General features: G+C 44.3%; 1 protein-coding gene and 1 pseudogene across 5 annotated transcripts in view; both read left to right on the forward strand.

Moving 5' to 3' along the window:
• LOC126416221 (suppressor of cytokine signaling 2-like) overlaps window positions 1–22,549 on the forward strand; it is a 307,587-nt gene that overhangs the window by 267,617 nt on the left and 17,421 nt on the right. Inside the window, exon 1 of one of the 5 annotated variants that reach the window (XM_050083819.1) lies at window positions 8,927–9,238. The exons of 2 other annotated variants lie outside the window; for them this stretch is intronic. In XM_050083819.1, coding sequence (XP_049939776.1) covers window positions 9,137–9,238 — 102 coding nt within the window. In that variant the 5' untranslated portion in view covers window positions 8,927–9,136. Of the gene's footprint in view, window positions 1–8,926; window positions 9,239–21,872; window positions 22,452–22,549 lie in introns of those variants that run through there. 2 more of the 5 variants (XM_050083820.1, XM_050083821.1) reach the window with 2 other exon arrangements.
• LOC126417385 (5S ribosomal RNA) lies at window positions 948–1,065 on the forward strand (annotated as a pseudogene).

Below are 22,549 nucleotides of genomic sequence, written 5' to 3' on the forward strand. Positions count from 1 at the left end.
TGCGGAGGAACTTCTTAGAATGCCGGACTGAAAACGGAGCGCCGCGCCTCGTCGGCCTAGTGCCGGCGGCCACGCGAACTCTAGCGCAGCGCGAGCCGCGTCACACCGGCTGCGAGGAAGTTGCCCTATACTCGGCCGCCGCCGTCGCTGCTGCGGGCCGCGTACTACAGTATATACCGCGTGCTAATAGCGCTAATGGACTGCGGGTAAGTAGGGGCTCCTCACCGGGCCGAGCTGCTTGTGCGAGAGAAGCGCTGCCCACAGGCACACGCGCCGTAACTACATGTACGAGGGGGACTTCGTGGAATATTTCCGCCTCGGGCTCTACAGTTTCATGAATTTCCGATACGCGGCGGCGCTGTGCATCGCCTTAATAACGACGTCAGTAACGGAGGTGCACTTCGAGCAAGCAGCTGTCATTGAATTTTTTTTTTTCGGTGGAAATCCAGAGCGTCGTAGATATTCTTAAACGCTGTCAACGGAGACTAGGCAGTCAACAAAAGCACGGTGAGTCGTCGGGCAAGGCGTGTGTCATCTACATCTACATTTATACTCCGCAAGCCACCCAACGGTGTGTGGCGGAGGGCACTTTACGTGCCACCGTCATTACCTCCCTTCCCTGTTCCAGTCGCGTATGGTTCGCGGGAAGAACGACCGCCGGAAAGCCTCCGTGCGCCCTCGAATCTCTCTAATTTTACATTCGTGATCTCCTCGGGAGGTATAAGTAGGGGGAAGCAATATATTCGATACCTCATCCAGAAACTCACCCTCTCGAAACCTGGACAGCAAGCTACACCGCTATGCAGAGCGCCTCTCTTGCAGAGTCTGCCACTTGAGTTTGCTAAACATCTCCGTAACGCTGTCACGCTTACCAAATAACCCTGTGACGAAACGCGCCGCTCTTCTTTGGATCTTCTCTATCTCCTCTGTCAGTCCTGTCTGGTGTAGCCAACGGCGTTGCCGCAGTGGTAACACTGGTTCCCGTCAGATCACCGAAGTTAAGCGCTGTCGGGCTGGGCTAGCACTTGGATGTGTGACCATCCGGTCTGCCGAGCGCTGTTGGCAAGCGGGGTGCACTCATCCCTTGTGAGGCGCAACTGAGGAGCTACTTGAGTGAGAAGTAGCGGCTCCGGCCTCGGAAACTGATATACGGCCGGGAGAGCGGTGTGCTGACCACATGCCCCTCCATATCCGCATCCAGTGCCGCCTATGGGCTGAGGATGACATGGCGGCCGGTCGGTACCGTTGGGCCTTCACGGCCTGTTCCGGAGGAGTTTAGTTTTAGTCCTATCTGGTACAGATCCCATAGTGACGAATAATATTCAAGTATCGGTTGAACGAGAGTTTTGTAAGCTACTTTCTTTGTTGATGTGCTACATTCCCAGGGGATTCTTCCAATGAATCTTAGTCTGGAAACTGCATTAGTCGCGATTACTTTCATGCAGTCATTTGTACTGCAAATCACTCCGAAGCACATGCTCCTAGATACTTAATGGAAGTAACTGCTCCCAGTGACTGTTCAGCAATATTGTAATTATACAATAAAGGCTTTTCCCGTGTATATATTCTCAATACGTCACATTTGTTTATGTTGAGGGTCAACTGCCAGTTCCTGCACCAAGCGTATTTTGCTACAATTTTGTACCGTCGCGACTTCTCTATATACAACAGCATGATCCGCAAAAAGCTTCCTCTGGAAGGTCATCTGCATATATTGTGAGAAGCAATGGTTCTATAACACTCCCTTGGAACACAGCCGGACATACTTTTACATATGAAGACTTTTGTCCGTTCAGAGTGACGCGCTTTGTTCTGTTTGCTAGAAATTCTTCCACCCAGTCGGACAACCGGTCTGGTATTCCATGCGCTCATGCTTTGTTCACCATGCGGCAGTGGAGAACTGCATCGAATGCCTCCCATAAATCGAGGAACACCGCATCAAGCGCGGCGCCTATACCTAGTGATTTCTGCGTCTCGTGGACGAACAGAGCGAGCTGGGTTTCACACGATCATTGCTTCGGAACCTATGTTTGCACCTGCAGAGGAGTACCTGAAATGCCGATTTTCTGTCCTGTTTCACTCGCGCACTGACGGGACAGCGGTTGGCGAGGGGGAGGAATCATTGTTTACATTCCCCATGCGTACTCTAATCTGTCTCATGTTCTTAACGTTACTATGCGATGTATACGTCGGTGGCAGCAGAACCATCCCACTGTCCGCTTCGAATACATGTTCTCCACATTTACCCAACACGGTTTCGAGAGAACTTCATCACCTTTCTTCGGAAGATTTCCATTTAAGTTCTCCGAGCATTTCTCAGATTTTGTTCTGGGTATACCCGACCGTTCAAAATGCTGGCTGCGCGTCACTCAGGTCGTTCCATGCATGTTGCTATGCCTAGACATGTCCGTAAACTGCAAAAATATTCTACATTTGGTTGCACAAGTGTCTTGTGAGCCATTAGCTTTACAGAAGGTTTGGCTTTTCAGAACCTTCTATTAGCCTTCCCTAATGCTTGCCTGTTTATCGTGTGCCTTTCTGACAAATTAAAAAAAAATACGTATACTGCATAGTATAATATATAAAGTGTAATACCTTATAAACAAACGTCTAGAACTGTGGAGACACCAGCCGGAAGTCTCCTGGCCCACCATCGTAGCCGACTGCTACGGTCGCAGGTTCGAATCCTGCCTCGGGCGTGGATGTGTGTGATGTCCATAGGTTAGTTAGGTTTAAGTAGTTCTAAGTCTAGGCGACTGATGACCTCAGATGTTAAGTCCCATAATGCTTAGAGCCATTTTTGAACCACCATCGTATGATCTCATGAGACATTCTTCTGTGACTAATCTGATGGCCAAGGGTTCTCCGCAATCTCGGAGTGGGGATGGTTGCTTATGCCATTAGCGTGAAATATATGCACATGTGCCATTTTAGGTTCTAATTACGTTTTATTTTGTTGTCCAGTCCATTCTTGGGTCGGTGCGTTGATAAGGTTTAGCTCATCTTTCACAGTGACCCTTGCTATTTTTGTTGGTGGTCGTCTAGATCGGAGTAGTTTATGGTTTGCATTGTTGATTTCTTCATCATTTAGTAGATTTTTACTATCCGCCAACATTTTGTACTCGCTCGTCAGAGCATCTGTGTAACTTAGCTGAGGATGTGGAATGTGACTTAGCACTTTTAGCCATTCTGTAGGGGATGGTTTGACGAGACTAGAAAACAGCACCCAAAGCAGAAGAACGCAGGACGGGTGCCGATGCTCCCGAGGTTGTACCACATACCTCTTGGATGATGTTTCTTGTTTTCAGCTTTCGACCGTTTTTGTTAGATGCTCTCTGAAAGATAGACTTCTATCAAGGGCTATCCCCAGGAACGCTGGTGTTTTATTGTAGGTGTATCGTTTTTAGACTATATGTTTGATTTTCTTCCAGGGAGTTTATTATTTAGGCGGAAACAGGAATTCTCCATTTATGGCTCTGTTTGGTACGAGTCTCCAATTGAGAAAGTACTGTACTTTCCCACTGTATATAAGACGTCCGTTAGGATTTCTTTTGATGTAATATAGATTTTACCTGATCATCACATTTATTAAGGCTCCTTATATACTTGTAATGAGTGTTATGGCCTAGGAATCAACACAAATAAAACAAAATCATGGTCATCAGCATGAGGGACATACCAAATTGTCATCTAAACATTAATGATAAACTTACTGAACAAGTAAACAAATACACATATCTGGGAAATAACATTAACAATCAATGGCATAACTCGCAGGAAATTGAAGTCACTATTGAGAAAGCCAAAGATGGGTTTAGTAAAGTGACTAATGTGTTCCACAGCGAGCGCTTCTCAGTTGAAACAAAATGAAGATTTGTACGTTGCTACGTATTTCAAATAGTTTTCAAAAGAGATGAGACCTGGACTTTGACCGAGACGACGGGAAAAAGACTAGAGGCATTTGAGATGTGACTATACGGTATAACGCTAAGAGTGCCGCGGACAGATAAAATTATTAGCAACGACATTCTCCACAAAATGAAGGAAATGCAGGAAACAATATCCAGACCATGAAATGAGAGGAATGGGAACTTGCATACACAGCTGCAGTATGTTATTCGAGGAAACATACCTGGAAAAAGAAGAGGAGGACGAAGAAGAACATTTTGGATTGGAAGTTTTGGGACACGGACATCACACACGGGCGAGGAACATTTTCAAACAAGCAAAACTGGTATAGTTATAATGGTGACGCATCATCCGAAACGGAGAGGAACTAGAAGAAGGAGGAACTGAAATCAGAATCTGGAGCTAGTGCTAATCTGAGTCGGACAGGAATTCAGTTGCCACACATTCGTTTCATTTCTGTTGTCAGCATCACGTACCCGTAATCAGTAACTTACTAAATAAATGTAAATGCAGTGTGGCTAGGGCCTCCCGTCGAGTAGAACGTTCGCCTGGTGCAAGTCTTTCGAGTCGACGCCACTTCGGCAACTTGCGTGTCGATGGGGATGAAATGATGATGATAGGGACAACACAACACCCAGTCCCTGAGCGAAGAAAATCTCAGATCCAGCCGTGAATCGAACCCGTGCCGTTAGGTGTGACATTCCGTCGCGCTGACCACTCAGTTACCAGGGGCGGACAGGAACGTACTGAGACACCAGGATTCGTTTCTCTGACGAGTAGCTGGTAGAAGGCCAGCTGATGTCATGCGTCTGCCTTTTCATACCTAGAACTCTAGCAAGCCACATGTTGTTTTTGTTGTGGTCTTCAGTCCTGAGACTGGTTTCATGCAGCTCTCCATGCTACTCTATCCTGTGCAAGCTTCTTCATCTCCCAGTACTTACTGCTACCTACATCCTTCTGAATCTGCTTAGTGTATTCATCTCTTGGTCTCCCTCTACGGTTTTTACCCTCCACGCTGCCATCCAATACTAAAATTGGTGATCCCTTGATGCCTCAGAACATATCCTACCAACCGGTCCCTTCTTCTTGTCAACTTGTGCCACAAACTCCTCTTCTCCTCAATTCTATTCAATACCTCCTTATTAGTTATGTGATCTACCCATCTAATCTTCATCATTCTTCTGTAGCACCACATTTCGAAATCTTCCATTCTTTTCTTGTCCAAACCATTTATCGCCCATGTTTCCCTTCCATACATGGGTACACTCCATACAAATACTTTCAGAAACGACTTCCTGACACTTAAATCAATACTCAATGTTAACGAATTTCTCTTCTTCAGAACGCTTTCCTTGCCATTGCTAGTCTACATTTTATATCCTCTCTACTTCGAGGATCATCAGTTATTTTCTCCTCAAATAGCAAAACTCCTTTATTACTTTAAGTGTCTCATTTCCTGATCTAATTCCCTCAGCATCACCCGACTTAATTCGACTACATTCCTTTATCCTCGTTTTACTTTTGTTGATGTTCATCTTTTACCCACCTTTCAAGACACTGTCCATTCCGTTCAACTGCTCTTCCAAGTCCTTTGCTGTCTCTGACAGAATTACAATCTCATCGGCGAACCTCAAAGTTTTTATTTCTTCTTCATGGATTTTAATACCTACTCCTAACTTTTCTTTTGTTTCCTTTACTGCTTGCTCAATATAGAGATTGAATAACATCGCCGAGAGGCTACAACCCTGTCTCACTCCCTTCCCAACCACTGCTTCCCTCGACTCTTATAACTGCCATCTGGTTTCTGTACAAATTGTAAATAGCCTTTCGGTCCCTGTATTTTACCCCTGCCACCTTTAGAATTTGAAAGAGAGTGTTCCAGTCAACATTGTCAAAATCTTTCTCTAAGTCTACAAATGCTAGAAACGTAGGTTCTCCTTTCCGTAACCTTTCTTCTAAGATAAGTCGTAAGGTCAGTATTGCCTCACGTGTTCCAATATTTCTACGGAAATCTTCTGATCTTCCCCGAGCTCCGCTTCTACCAGCTTTTCCATTCGTCTGTAAAGAATTCGCGTTAGTATTTTGCAGCTGTGACTTATTAAACTGATAGTTCGGTAATTTTCACATCTGTCAACACCTGCTTTCTTTGGGATTAGAATTACTGTATTGTTCTTGAAGCCACATAAAGTACCACCAATAAACGCTAGAATTTTGTTTTTCTGTTACACGAAGACGCATAAACGTTACGGAGGAGACACGAAATTCCTGACAACGACTCACACAGCCGGTAAATATAAATGGAAACATAAAATCGTAACGACATGAACGGAGTGCGGGCTCAGTGCGTGTGGCCGTTGTCTTTGTTCTGCCGTCGTCCAATCGTACGAATTTCTGAAGTGTCAAAGAGGGTAACAAGATAAACCGGGCTACGATCAAAATATCCTGCCTACTACGTAAAGATAATCAAATCTTATTTCGAACACGGAAACGTCGACTACTGGAATCAGACGTGGGTGGGAGAGACGGCCAGATGGGGAGGAGTGGGGCTTGTTCGCCACCGTCGCACGATTTCACCTTATAACGGACATTTTTCATACAGTGAGCCTCACTAATGGCTTTCGCGGAACGAAATTACACAGACAGCTGTGAGCAGCTCAGGCACTTCCTAGAAGGGAACTCAAAGGCGTGTGCGGGACAGTACGAACAGGAGGCCATAGAGGAAATGAAGCAACACGCAACCGTGCCGAGGAGCTGTTCGGTTTCGACTGAATTGTGTCTCGTCATTCCTCAACGAGAACTTGTGCGAAGTGACTAAAAACGTTCTTGAAAGTAGAGGAGACATCGGCGACGGCTCGCAGCGCCATGTGTAAACGCGCTGCTAGAATTTGCGAAACTCATTGTCGGCGACGAAATCCGGGTCCGGTGACGACGAAGCAGCGGTGATACTGCTCCGAATGTGTTGAAACAACAAACCGCACACACAAGAATACAGCCCGCTTCGCTGGGATACCTGACATTTGCCTCAGGGCTTTCCAAGTACCAAGTGTGTGGGTGAATGTCATCGCCTATTTCATATCTCTCACCATCTCTCTCTCTCTCCCTCCCCACCTCTCTTTCCCTCCCTACCTCCTCTCTCTCCCCCACCTCTCTCTCTTTCTTCCCCCCTCTCTCTCTTTTTTCACAGCGTACGTTAAAAATTGCTGTTCATGCTAGACGCGACCGAAATATCGGTTATTTGCCTTCAGCCGTTTTCAGTCTCTTAGAAGTCGCATTTAATATCACTCCGTACACGAGTATGGAAAACATTTAGGGTCAATCAAAAAAGGAAGCGCTACCACTTCTATTAAGAAAAGGAGAACAAGTGCGGTCAGCATTTGAGGCAACCACATACGGCTTTAGCCTATATTTGACGCTGAAGAGGAGCCAAACTGACTAAAAACTTCTCTCTATTCCGCATAATTTTTCTGCGTTTTTTGGTACATTTGTCATCTTGTGGGACGCAGACTAAAAACAAAACGAGCTCCTACTAAATTACTTTACAGTTGTCAACAAACAAATATTCCTGAAAATCTCGTTTCGCTTCCATGATATTTCTCTTTCTCCAGATTTGGTCGTTTGATCACTCTAGGGTGTAGGTCTTGAAATAAATATTCTGAGTTGCAGTCTTAACACTTACATATTGCCGCGCGGAGTGGCCGGGCGGTTTGAGGCGTCATGTCACGGATTGCGCGACCCCTCCCGCCGGAAGTCCTCCCTGTGTGCGTGTGTGTGGGTGTATGTGTGTGTGTGTGTGTGTGTGTGTGTGTGTGTGTGTGCGCGTTGTTCTTAGCATAAGTTAGTTTAAGTAGTGTAGAGGTCTAGGGACTGATGACCTCTGCAGTTTGGTTCCTTAGGAATTCCGGGTTCCCGGGTTCGATTCCCGGCGGGGTCAGGGATTTTCTCTGCCTCGTGATGACTGGGTGTTGTGTGATGTCCTTAGGTTAGTTAGGTTTAAGTAGTTCTAAGTTCTAGGGGACTGATGACCATAGATGTTTAAGTCCCATAGTGCTCAGAGCCTTAGAAATTCAAACATACAGTTACGTCTTATTAATATAATATTCTGTCCGGATTTTCATTTATATCATTGCAGTGCTATAAGCGCGGTTCGGTTCAAGACATCATAAAAAGAATCCGTACGATAAAATGAAAAGAATGCAGTAAGAAGGAAATCAAAAATCTTACGCACAAATGTGCGTTTGAGGCCTGATAATATACTAGAATGAAGGAAAACAGACAGTCATTGACATGTCACTGTCATAGATCTCTGTTGATGGCTTATCTCAAAATTGAGAAAAAAAACTGTGTTTGGTAAAAATAGTGTTTTCCAGATAAAATCCTATATTAGAAGTACAGACCTCTAATCGGTTTTTATGTCCTTCAGTGACCGAGCACACGAAAAATGTTCGGGTTATGAGAATATTTTCACCTAAAAGAATCGGTATACCTCAGTAGTTCGTGTGTACCAGAGTGTGCCTACCTCTTCTTTTATGGTCCTACGGTCTGCTTGCAGTACTTTCTATGTGCCGCGACCATTCTTGACGGTGGATAAGGCAAAATTTCCGAAATCTCGCTGTTGATTAATGAAATGGCACCGCTCGTAGCACAGACATTTTGCACGCGAACACCACCGCAATAATCTCGTTGGTCGTAATGCGAGATCTAACTCCGAATGAGAAAACCACCTCACAGGCAAGCAATCGTTCTCTACGAGGATGCGTTCGTGCGAAGCAGCACTCTGCCTCCGTTTAACAAACAAATAACAACCTGTTATTCCCATAATGAGATTAACTGATGTCCTGTTGGCGCTTTTCTCACTTTGGCTCTGGACGGTGCCTCTTTGTGATTCCATTTAATCGTTTAGTGACAAGAAGCAGAACGCTTTTAGAGCAGAGTAATCTTTCGGTGCTTCCCCGGAGAAGACGCTGATAAAAAGTGCGCTCTTCCGTCGGCAGTCTGGATACGAGAATGAAAGAGTGCGGTATTTCGTGAGCGTCGTACTACGAAATATCGAACTGCCGGCAGCTGTGGATACAGGAAGTGCGTTTGCGTGTTTTTGTCGCTCTTACCTACGGGACGATAACTTCTTATCCGCAGGGATTTAAGTTCGGATCGGCGCTTCGCTGATGACTGTGCAAGAATCCAATTTAATTCCTGTTGGCCCTACTGGTAATCAATCTAAGCGTCCACAATGTGCAATCCCACCCATAAAGAGCTGCGTCTCTGTGAAAAAGTTGGTGGCCGTAATAAAAATACGACTGCTCGATCAGCTACGTGCAGTTGCGTCAAACGGGTAAGTAGAAAGTGACGCATATTATTTTACGCCGTGGTCCTCCACTTCGGCGAGGAAAAATCAGACAGCTAATCGAAAAGAGTCGGACTTCAATTATCAGTCGCATCTGTATTTTTTTTTTTTTTTTCCTGACACTTCTTTCATGTGTGGCAGCGAATTATTGGTGCAAAAAACGCCAACGGTGGTTCGGTGTTGACGTTAAAACTGTAGACCCACCTGTAACTGACTGGGAAAGTCAGTTTAAAAACCCTTTTAAAATATTGTTTTTCTGCATTATCCACAGCCTCAACGTGTTTTAAGAATGAAAACATTATCCAAGTAAGTTGCAATCTGTTTTCAAGCTTGTGTGCTCACCGTTAACATACGCCAGAAAGCTCAAATAATTCCTAGTCGACACTGAATGTAGCACTTATGTTACAAACAATGGCCACTCGTAAGGCACACTGAAGGCTTGGAAGGAGAGGAACGACATAACAGCAATGCGTTGCGTATCATGATCACTATGCTTCACGTATCTGCATAACTCATAAATGACGGGTTAAAAATAACAGTTTACTGAAAACTATAAATATTCTGGAATGTATTGTGATAGTTGACATTAAAGTTGTACGAAATTCCATTTTTTTTCGCCGGCCGTTGTGGCCGAGCGGTTCTAGGGGCTTCAGTCCGGAATCGCTCTGCTGCTACAGTCGCAGGTTCGAATCCTGCTTCGGGCATGGATATGCGTGATGTCCTTAGGTTAAGTTAGGTTTAAGTAGTTCTAAGTCTAGGGGACTGCTGACCTCAGATGTTAAGTCCCATAGTGCTTAGAGCCATTTGAACCACTTGAACCATTATTTTCCTACTGGCCCAATAATCCGAAAAACAAAAGTTTTCCTCAGCTTGAAGTTTTGTTTGCACAGCAGAGCGCTTCTCCGCGCACGGTCCTTTTTGTCGCTTTACGCCCTTACCTTCCTCCGAGCTGAGACCTGGCTAACTCAGGCAGTTATAGGGTGGATTACAGCGTAACGAGGACTCCGATGAACGATGCAGCACGGCGTTTTTTACTTACACCCATCACTGCGAAAAATAAGAAGCCCAGGTCCGACTGAGAACGAATCATCCAACCTTTCTGATTTGTATTATGATGTTTATTCACTTAGCCACGTCCAAAACACTATCATCAACGTAAACATCTATGTCCTCGTATTTTGAGTGTAATACAGATGGGAACGTCGAATATTTGAGTCAAGTTTCTCAACTTTGACAGAAAAAAGTGTAAAAACCGCATGCCGTCAGGTTTATTTGCTTAACCCTCCTGACAACGTCCATCACTGTACTTACATACTGGTCCTGGGATCAAGACATTACGGTCATATGTTTTTCACCATTCTGGAAGATCTTTCACTGGCAGCACGATCCGAGCCACACGTTATTCGCTCTTAAAATCTAGATCTTTCGTTGTCCGCACACATAAACTGAATAATGCAAGGCATCCAGAAAAAAAATTCCAACTGTATTTTCCGCGTAGTAAGGGGTGTGGAAGTAGCTACAATGAATCACCTGATTTCTTTGCATTCGTATCTATCGATGGTAGGCAATGAAGAGCTTGTAACTAATTTTGCTAAATTTTACAGGAGAAGCAGAAACGGATTCTTAAAAAAATATAGAAAGTGGTACATGTGTAACTATATAGTAGAAGCCTAGTTATTGACAGATTAGAGAAATACATGCACTTTCAAATCTCACTTTGATGAAGGAGATACTCGAATTCAGGCTTTTCACAGACAGATGGAGTTACGATGTTTTCAGTGCCTGCCATCGATATATGAATGCAAAGAAATCGGGCGGGTCATTGTAGCTACTTCCACTCCCCTTCCTAAGCGGAAAATACATTGTGTTATTCAGTTTATGTATGTGAACAAAAAAAGATGTAGATCTTAAGAACGAATAATATGTGACTTGGATCGTGCTGCCAGTGAAACATCTACCAGAACGAGGAAAAACAAGTAATCGTAATGCCTTGCTGCCAGGAGTAGTATGTCAAAAAAAATGGCTCTGAGCACTATGGGACTTAACTTCTGAGGTCATAAGTCCCCTAGGACTTAGAACTACTTAAACCTAACTAATCTAAGGACATCACACACATCCATGCCCGAGGCAGGATTCGAACCTGTGACCGTAGAGGTCTGCGGTTCCAGACCGAAGGGCCTAGAACCGCAGGGCCACACCGGCCGGCGTAGTATATCAATGGAGAAATAAGCAAATAAATCTGAATCCATGCGGTTTGAAAATAAGTTCTAATTATCCTTGAAAAACAGACGAGATGTCTTTTTATTTTTATTATGAATACTTCCATCGAACTCTCCTGCCATCGTTGAGACACTTAACCTCGGTTCGTCTCGTTTTCTATTTTGTGACACTGTCTAGTTATGACGTTCTGTAGAAATATCGGACAGGAAATGCATAATGGAAAGCTCCAGTAATTATAAAATATAATTTTTATTTACAGAAATGCATGCCCTACCTGTGTATTTAAGTTTTATGTGAGATTTTGCGTGAATTTATATCCTTTTCAGAAGGTATAAGCACTGCTAATTTTGCTGGCGCTTGCTATGACGTCACTGAAAGCAGCTCAGTGTGATTTCCAAACATTACGAACTGATGGCAGAAAGGCCTCTGATCGGCGTAATGGGTCGCCAGAAGAGAGCAAGATTAAAGCTTATTGTTTCGTGGGTTTTCTGTGCATCAGAGATGGACCATTAGTTCGGATCGGTGAAGCAGGGGACTGAATGTGTGTAGTGCCTCTCCAAGCATTCGCCTGAAGTTATTTGTGAAAACATAGAACCGTAATGACGAGAACGCAGTGTAGACGGTTCTCACGAATTCGAGACCAGTCCGCAACGTCGCTCGCTTCTCGCGAAATACGTCGCTTCACTCGCGACTTTTGAGAAACATCAAACAGGATCACTCTGTCTGCTTCAGCTGTGAGCGGAGACTATAATTCGGTATTTCTTTCATCTGTCCTTGCGTATCAGTAAACGGCCTTTTTAGGGATAAAGTGAAAATGTATCCATGAGGAGGAGGTTCGTGGAGTAGCATTTTGTGCTTCTCAGTATTCTGTATGGGCTCTTATCTCCATACAGATGGCAGTGAGAACAATTGTAGCCGTACTGAGATAAGCGGCTTGTCAGATAGTCGTTTCCAAGTAGTGACACAATGTAGTTTTATCTCCACTCCTCTCTATCTTTCTTTAGTTTGTTTCTCTTTTTTTTTCTTTTTCTTTTTCTTACAGGTACCTATTTCCGAATCACCGTAGCACCTTCCTGTGGTTCATAACTTTCTCTCTCTCTCTCTCTCTCTCTCTTTTCTTTTGCTATCACGTAACTAATTCCCATATTCTGTAACATATTTATATTCATAAGCTTTGCAACTTTTAAGCAGGTACTATAAGTTCTGAAACTGCGTCTGCTTTGTGTAGAACCTATCTGCACAACGGCACATTTGAGTGCTAACTTGGAAGGAGTAGAAGTGATTCTAAGCCATGTGTCCGCCGAAGCCGGCCTCTGTGGCCGCACGGCTCTAGGCGCTTCAGTCCGGAACCGCGCTGCCACTACGGTCGCAGGTTCGAATCCTGCCTCGGGCATGGATTTGTGTAATGTCCTTAGGTTAGTTAGGTTTAAGTAGTTCTTAAGTCTAGGGGACTTATGACCTCAGATGTTAAGTCACATAGTGCTCAGAGCTATCTGAACCAATTTTCTCCGCCGAAAATAGACAGCCGTGGATGTAATACACCCGTCAACCTGGAAGTGCTTTTGAGATGCCTTACTTCAAGAGCGTAATGAACAAACAGCTGAAACACGAAAACACTTCAAATTCATATAAGCCGAGGGTCCGCAGCTCGTGGTCGTGCGGTAGCGTTCTCGCTTCCCGCGCCCGGGTTCCCGGGTTCGATTCCCGGCGGCGTCAGGGATTTTCTCTGCCTCGTGATGACTGGGTGTTGTGTGATGTCATTAGGTTAGTTAGGTTTAAGTAGTTCTAAGTTCTAGGGGACTTATGACCAAAGATGTTAAGTCCCATAGTGCTCAGAGCCATTTGAACCATTTGAACCATAAGCCGAGCACCGACGGCGTACATGCGCTGTTAACGTCTGTAGTATGTAGGCGTACGTGCGAATCCTCGTCCCAGGCTAAGGTGACGATTTGGCGCCATGAAGATCATCTTCCAGGAAAAAAGTTTCATAATTTATTTCTTGGGAATTCTGTGGCACAATTACAGTTTCGGACAATCGATAACCAAATCATCGAGTGTTTCATTCTTGTTCTCGGCTGTAGGATTGTACATCTGAAGGTGGCAGACGTCGGCTGAAAACTGTTACATGATTACTGACTATCAAAAATTGTCATTGTGCTAAGCCGGCCGAAGTGGCCAAGCGGTTCTAGGCGCTACAGTCTGGAACCGCGCGACCGCTACGGTCGCAGGTTCGAATCCTGCCTCGGGCATGGGAGTGTGTGATGTCCTTAGGTTGGTTAGGTTTAAGTAGTTCTAAGTTCTAGGGGACTGGTGACCTCAGAAGTTAAGTCCCATAGTGCTCAGAGCCCTTAGAACCATTTTTTTGTACTGCTGTGTGTACACTTGATATTAGTATATTTGCTTCTAACCTGTGTCGTATATTGATAGTCATGACATGCTCTGCATTATAGGTAGTAATGACAAAATTAATGTCGTGGCTTAAACCATTTTAACACTTAGCCGTGAAGATGGTCCATGACTGAAACCGATTGATATTTGGCTTTAAAATAAAAGCAGCTGATAGTCAAACATGTATTTTATACATTACTTGACGGTTGTTGATAGTCACCTTCCAAAAATGTTTCTACTATCTTTTTATTTTTATTTTACTGCACTGAAGCTTGTACATTGCGCCTAGAATATTGATTTAAACTTCAGCTCTTCCTGCGTAATGTATGGCTGGGAAAGATGTGACACATCTACCATTTCGGTAATTGCCAGTGCTATTTTGTTTTTATCCTTGATCGTAGTTTCCACAGTTGTGGAAAACTCACGATACAGTGAGAGAAATCGTAATAAAACTATTTTTCATTAAACATATGCAACATCGACGCAAACACCGTTCTCTGTCTTGTCAAATTTTCCGTCATTCAATATTTCTGACAAACACGCTCTATGTTTGACAAATACGTCAAACAGCACCGTACACTGTCAAATATTTGGCAAGCATAGTGACATTTGACAAATTGTTTGATCGTTTCAGGGGCGTTAAGAACTTAGAGAGCGACCTTGGCACCCCTATTTAGACGAATACTTGATTGGTAGCCAGCTCCTTACTTCAGGAAAGGAAATACAGTAAGACCTTTACATAAAGAAGCATTCTGCCCAGTTGGACGAATCGGAAAGAGGCGATGCGCGTAACGGCTCGTCCACGGAGATGGCTTTTACCGCTACTTTCGATTGAGACACGACAGATCCGGCAAGCTGTTGAAAACCAGATTCGGAGTTGCCAGTCATTGCCGTAATGTACATCCCATTACCCAATGAGTAGTCGAAACGGTGGGGAACGGAAGACGGGAGCTAATAGCGACGCATCAGTCACCACTATGACGTCACTCGCCTTTCGCAGGAGACCCCAGAATGGTCAACAGACCGCTGTTTCAATGAAATCGCGCTGTGGCCAGTAACGAACGGCTTTTGCTGCCGGCAGGGGCGGGAACCGTCATGTCGCTCGGCGTAGCTTCGCTTCGGTTCGCTGCGCCTCCGGCCGTCCTCCACAGCCGCCTGTCAGCTGTTTGCGACGCTCGTCTTCCGCACTGCGCCCATCAGTCCCACGCCCACGCGTCCCGGAAAACAGCTCCCACCCCGCTCTGTGCGGTTTCCGGTGTTGCAATCAATGCGCTTCCCTAACGATCGGTGGAAATTTTCGTAGCACAGCTGCTGCGTTTATGTTAAACCCGTTAAAGTTGAATTTATTCAGCGTCTTATTTGCTGTAGCGCAGCCACGTACACGATCAGGGGAGTGAGCGATATCTTTCGTTCTCTGCAAACGTCAAATAAAAAAATCTCTCATTCGGATCAGTTAGTTCCAGCGACTTTCGCATAACATCGTTTGTGATGAATGAAATGTCGCAGAACAACACGCACGTGGACATCCCACATCACTTGAAAACGGGAAGAAAGTCCTGAAACATGTCGTACTATGTATTTAAAAAATGTGTTTTATTATTTAAATCATTTCAGCGAAACATTCTTCCACGGTCGAGGTCGCTATCTGGGTTTCACATCAATGTGCGACTATATAGGTTTGGACATTCCGTGGTTTCCCTAAAACCATTCTCGTGAATGGCGAGCTGGTAGCTTCGAAAATGATTCTTCTATAGGGTACGGTCGGCCGAATCAGGTCGGGAGGTAAATCGGTTACATTCTAGAAATTTCCTCCTGACTGCGACATACGAAGTGGTAAAGAAAGTGTTGCCACCTGGCGGTGACTGTTGGAACTCAGGGTATACGTTGGAAAGTAGAAGACTTGCTAAGTGTGTTTGTGGAGAACTGTGCTGTTTCTCTTGACTTCTGAAAACATTCTATTTTGTAAAATAATTTTGGATTAAAATTTATGTATCTGTGATACGGTAATTATTTTAATGATCTGTAAGGTAGTCATTGTACAACAAGTTCATATACTGCAGATGTGATGGTGCTGTTATCGGCGCGTTAATATGGTTTCGCAGGACTACCAACTACAGGAAAAATTGTTTTATACTTCCGGCGAATCGAGTTAGTACAAAGCGGGTGAAGAGAGTCAATACTTTTTATGTCAATGTATTGAAATATTTATTTTCTTTTTGTTCTCTATTACACTTGGCAAAATATAAAAGAAAATTTGTGGACAGAAGAATTATTTGAGGTCAGACATTACTCTCTTCAAGACAACTATAGAGTGAAAAAGATTATCCAGGAAAGATGGAAGTTGGTCAAATATTATTTAATTAGGAGTAAGATTGGCCAAAGGAGACGAAAGATAAAAAATCTCACTTTCAAAGCAACGTGGATGAAAAGGACAACCCCAGCGATCGCTCAAAATTGATTCTGTTGAACAGCCGATTTTCCATTGAGTGAAAACGCAGTACGTCGAACCAAGAAAACACAGCAAAGGAAAATGTGCTTCAGCTTGTATCCCCATACGACTAGTCCAGTTCACGACACCAATGGCACGCCAAATTCTTCTGTTTAATCCCACGACTTGTCGTTTCCAAAGAAGTCTATACCAAAGTTTTGAGCCAGGAAACAGAAAGAACTCCTTTTTACATCCCCATAAAATTGTTAAATGAAAGAGGAAGTCTTCTCAGTCCGGCAGATCGAGGGAACGTCAGATTAAAAATGGTTCAAATGGCTCTGAGCACTATGAGACTTAACATCTGAGGTCATCAGTCCCCTAGAACTTAGAACTACTTAAACCTAACTGACCTAAGGACATCACACACATCCATGCCCGAGGCAGGATTCGAACCTGCGGCCGTAGCGGTCGCGCGGTTCCAGACTGAAGCGCCTAGAATCGCTCGGCCACTCCGGCCGGCGAACTTCAGATTAAGAAGAGACTACACCCACAGGATGAATCATGTATGTCAGATTCCAAAGAATCCTCTGATTAAACAGATGAAGATAACGACGCATCTTGTGAACTCAGCTAGATTAAATACGCTGATCCAGTACCGGCAAAACTTGGTGACTATTGAGTGTCAAGGCAAGGGCAGAGAATGTTACCATCAGGAGTGTGTTATTACATTGAAGAAGAAAATGTCCGTTAGAGTGAAATGTGTTGTTATTTTAATGAGACATAATTTTTTTTTTTGTGCTGACTCTATTCGCCGGATTTATGACCCGATTCGCCTTAAACGAAGAAGTTGAACAGTGTCATGCACCTTATTCTTTATATTGATTTTGTGAAGGCATAAACAGCAGTTCTATATTGTTATATAGGGTGTCCCAGGAGGGATGGGCAATGTTCAGGATATGACAGAAACGATCATTCGAAGCAAAAATGTCTATCAAACGTGGACTCTAAAATGTACAGCTTAAGATATATGAACAATTCCTCATCTCCGATACAGTGAAACAAATCTCTGCTATGCACGCTCTATTTTGGAAGGGATTAGTATGGAACAAAACAAGAAAAAATTTCTAGTGAACATGGCATCTAAAATGCATATCTAAAGAGTTACGGGAACGCATTCAGCGGAAGAGAGGTATTTCACAGTAGCGCAGATGAACAAGTCCTCTTACCTCTTAAGGTATGCGTCTTGAAGCCCATTTCTACTGGACAATTTTTTTTGTTATAGTCCATGCTACCTCCCCCGAAAACGTGGAGGGCAAAGAGCTAGCAGTTGAAGTGATTTGTTGCACAGTATCGAAGACGTGCTCACAGCATTTGAGCTATGCATTTTAGAGCCTATGTTTAAAGACTTGTTCGCTTCGAATTATCGTTCCTGCCACATCCCTGAATATCGACCATTTCTTGTGGGACACCCTATGTAATGATTCCAATTGAAGCCCTGAAGAACAGGTTTGTAGTTACTGTACAGGAACAAACGTACCTTTTTCAGAGATCAAATACCAAGCACTATTATTATGTACTGTTCAAATGGAAAACAGAGCAAGGATGCATAAAATGAAAAAAAAAAAAAAAAAAAGCATCTCAACAGAATGAGGGAAGACAGATTAGTTAAGTACAGAATCAGTTATAAACCAATAGGAAAGAGAGATGTGGGACGACCGAAGAATAGATGGCTGCAACGAAGACTGAACGGGCTATTAGCCGATGCCGTAAAGTGAAGAAGAAGAAGAAGAAGAATATATAATTTATTTTCTCATCTTTACTGGCTGAAAGGATGTAATTTACTCCGAACCATGTTTGCATACACAAATAACTAATAATGAGCGTATGGCATTGGTGGCCGGGAGACCCCTCGGGGGGCGGTTCGGCCGCCGCTCTTTAACGCCACTACGGCGACTTGGGAGTGAATGAGGATGAGATGATGATGAAAGACACACAACATCCAGTCATCTCGAGGCCGAGAAAATCCCTGACCCCGCCGGGAATCGAACCCGGGACCCCGTGCGCGGGAAGCGAGAACGCTACCGCAAGACCACGAGCCGCGGACTGCAATTAACTAACTAATGCACTAACCATAGCCAATGCCACACAGTACTTGTAACATCGAAGATATAGACGGGGCCAGTAATGTTCCTTTGCGCCGAAGTGAAACTAACACTTGCGGAAGTTGGGCTCGCAGCGATAGCGGTGTATGTAGGCACTACGCAAGATTCACCAAAGCCTGTCGAGACTAGGGAGTAGTTTATCAGGGTACGCAAGGCGCTGGTCTTTTTCCGGCGTGGCCATTACGACAGATTTCTTCGCGCAACTTGCCTCGCTGAGAACCACGTAAGAAGCCGCATTGACGCAAGGGACCCTCAGCAGATACTACAGGACGTCAGCATCGCTTCTAGACCCTCGCTTCCTGTACAGGCTGAGATATCTGTTACGTCTGTGACGTCCGTAACCATAGGACAGTGCTGCTTGCAGCATATGCCACTGGACTGCCAGAAAGTTATCCGACGACAAATTTCTTAACACCGGACGTGCCTGTTTGACATTTCCACGAACATTCGAAAATTTTAACTTACGGACATTACTTGTCCCTACTATTACGGTCCACCAATCCAGTTAATACACGATATTTACTCAAATACAGTCTTGCACGCAAATGCAGTCTATGTCGGCGAATTTCATTGACGATATCTACCAGGTTATCGGTAGCATAAGAACTTCGTCAGAAAACGACCGGAAGGAAAGACAGAAGTCAGTCACTCTAGAACAGTCCTACTGCCTTTTTTCTTGACTTTTTTTTCTTACCGATAACTAGATTGTGTATAGAAGTTGCGCTTTTCAATGTTACTAGTATTTGCCGTACTTCTGTTTCAGCGTTAGTCTGTTCCAGACATCATAACTTCGTATTTAAGATTTACTGAGTAATAGCTACGTCAACTGCATCCTCCTTGACCACATTACATACGCTAGAGATAGTTTTTGACTTGTCACCACTTCAGCGGCTTGAGTGTTAATTTTTGATGCATAATTTATTAAACAGCTTCTCATTTGACCTCACGAAAGCGGGTAAACATTGTTACATCACAGTTATCACGGTTATCGGGGATTGAACCTGGAACCTTCGTGTCTGTAGACAACAGAGCAAACCACCATATCACGAGGTTAGCTGCCAGTTAAGTTTCACCAGATCCTATTAAGGGGCAGCAGGTTTAGCAATCAAACTATTTATCTGAAAAACATGCTGAAAAACAGAGGCGAAGTTTGTTTTCAGTGAGGAAGACTTAAAATTCATTTTCGCGGCTTCATTTCTCGTACTTTAACTATTAGTAAGCCTCTGACAAGTTTATCACGGGAAGAATTATATAACTATACCGTTATTATTGAAAACTTTTCTAATCGACGATACAACCGAAAACATACACTTGATTATGCTTAGCATATTCTGATTTTTACTTACGCTCGCGAGACACAGTTACTTATATCGTGTTATATTCGTGACATACATCGCATATTGACGTGGTAATTATTTTCTTTCACTATGGAGGATATGCATATTAACAACATATTTTAAACCCACACTCCTTTCGAAATCGCGATTCAAAATATCGACTCTCGCCGTAAAAAAAACAACAACACTAGGGCATACATTGAAACTGCTGTCTCGATCGAACATGCGAAGAGCACGCTTGAGATTTTCGTCTTGATAACATCTGAGATATAACTCGTCAGAATTCTTGTAAACACGGCAATGTTTTGTGGGCCATACTGCTGGAACACCAATAACTTGGAATTATGATCTTGATTTCACAATACAGAAACGCAAATCTCAACAGAACACTGATATGGTCGTCCGATCGATGTGGACTGTTTCGAAACGTCCTTAGCCCACCCTTCCAGATTTAGTTTCTCGTAGTTTCACTTTAGTAGAAGGCCCTTGCCGGTCTGATTCCCCATCGGTTTATAACTCGGGAGTCTTTCTCGGCGACACGAATGAACCTAATCACGTCTGTTTTCGTGCCTCATCCGTTGAGTTCTAATTCTCGAGATTACGACAACAATCACCGCGCTTGACATCAAGAGTTAAAAGTGCCGGAAATGGAAAGGTGTTCTTCCTTTTGTGTGCGAAGCCACAGAATCAAAATTTTCCAGAGATGCGCCGAATTTGAGCACGCTTGAGGAAGCTAGTGTTTGAAGAGCTTCCGTCTTAAATTTACAACAGAAATACGCCTGCGATATTTTTTTGATGAAAATTTTCCCTGTAAGTCACGGCAAAAATACAATATGGTTATTTGCGGTGGCCACCAGTTGGTTTTGGTGACGTACGTTCCATCAAACCAGTGAATCGATTGCCGAGGCCATTGTTATAATTCTCCTATCAAATGGAGAAAAACTTTTATGTAAACATATACGCGAAGATCTGCGAGAAATGATCGGCAACTCGGTCTTAGCGGTACAATATAAATAACGAAAGAACACGAGAAGCGTTCTTTCGTTATTCATTCGAACAACTCGTCGCCAACAAAATTACGGTTATCAACATAGAGTTTATCAGGCCCAATACTACTAAAGAAGTCACACATATACTGTTAAAATAATACGCTCTATTTAAACCAGACAGAGAGTACATGGAACATGCATGCTTATGTTAAGGCAGCTGGACAACAGATCTCCTTAATGTGGCGAGAATAGTTAAGGATAGCTTTCTCATTTGTTTTTAGAAAAGGTTCCATAGGTTTTAGTCGTTTAAGTAATCTTGGCTCGTTTGTGGAGTCTCTGGCAAAGAATGTATTTCTTTGGTTTATTTAAATCAGACGGAGAGTACATGGAACATGCATGCTTATACTAAGGCAGCTGGACAACAGATCTCCTTAATATGGCGAGAATAGTTGAGGATCATTTGTTTTTAGAAAAGGTTCCATAGATTTTAGTCGTTTAAGTAATCTTGGTTCGTTTGTAGAGTCTCTGGCAAAGTATGTATTCCTTTGGTTTTAAAGACAAAGTATTTCACACAAAGAATGAAATGGAAATTCATATTATTTACAGTTTTAACGTATTCCCATCGGAGTACAATTATTTTATGATTTATACTTTCACATGACTTCATGATGGTTGCATAAATACTTATGTCATATGTTCCCGTCTCTAATAACTTCACACGGAGCGATGATAAACTCAGAACATGTCTCTCGTGATGCGCAGTTTTGGTGCCGTCGCGCCCTAAAACGTTTGACTGACGACCAGAATAGAGGCGGCAGCTATTACGCATGACCCAGAAGCGGCGCCAGGCCGCCATTCGCCTGTTCGTTCAGTCGCTAGCTCGCTGGCTGGCGTTGCCTCGGCGCGGCCTTCTCGGAAATAACAATAATAGCTTTTTGTGGAAGCCCGGCTCCTTGCGCCGCGGTGGGGGAAAGCCGTGGCATGTTCTGCCGCCCCTCCCGCCCCGCTCCCCCCCCCCCCCCCCCCCCCCACTCCCCGGCGCGCGGCGCTTCGCCGTACTCCCCCACCACGCCAGCCGCCAGTCGGCACACGCGGCTCGGCCAGCCTTCCCGAGCGCAGCGCGAGTAGCACTCGCTCAGTCGTACTCGTCGCGTCGCGGGCAACGCAAGCAACGGCGTGGACCTAGCAGCAAGCAACAGGCGCCCGCCGATCGCTCGCCGCCGCCATGTCTGCGTGCGCTTTCACTTGTCGCTTCGTGCCGCCACGGTCCTTCCTCGACTGCAGCCCACTCGGAACATCTGAAGTGGTACGCAATCAACGTCGGATATGACGTGCTATTATTTCTCACCGCAAACTTCAATGAAAACGGGAACTATCTTGTCCACGCCTGTGCTCATCTGTCGCACGGATCATCTCAGCAGTGTGTCCTAGCGATGTGCCAGTGCAGTGTAGCGCCGAACTTCGGTTCGGCATTGTGATTGTGATTCTACAGAAGCTACCAACTCCTGCCGTGTGCTGCTTTTCGTTCCACTAGCCTTCTCTCTGTGTCGAACAACCGAAGCAACTGTACAGTGAAAGTGGCGCAGGATGTTCTGATTAACAAGCTACTTTTCTCGTCGTCTTCGGCGATCACCGCTACCGTCCAGTGCTGCATTCGTGATGGCACTTTACCCATTTGTGAGTAGTGCACCTCTGCTGCTTTTAAAGTGCAGAGATTTCTGCGTTGGCTTAGCGAGTACGAGAACTCACTCCTTTCACATACGTCGGCAAAGCTT

The sequence above is a fragment of the Schistocerca serialis genome, chromosome 8, assembly GCF_023864345.2.
Source record: "Schistocerca serialis cubense isolate TAMUIC-IGC-003099 chromosome 8, iqSchSeri2.2, whole genome shotgun sequence".
Taxonomy (NCBI): Eukaryota; Metazoa; Arthropoda; class Insecta; order Orthoptera; family Acrididae; genus Schistocerca; species Schistocerca serialis.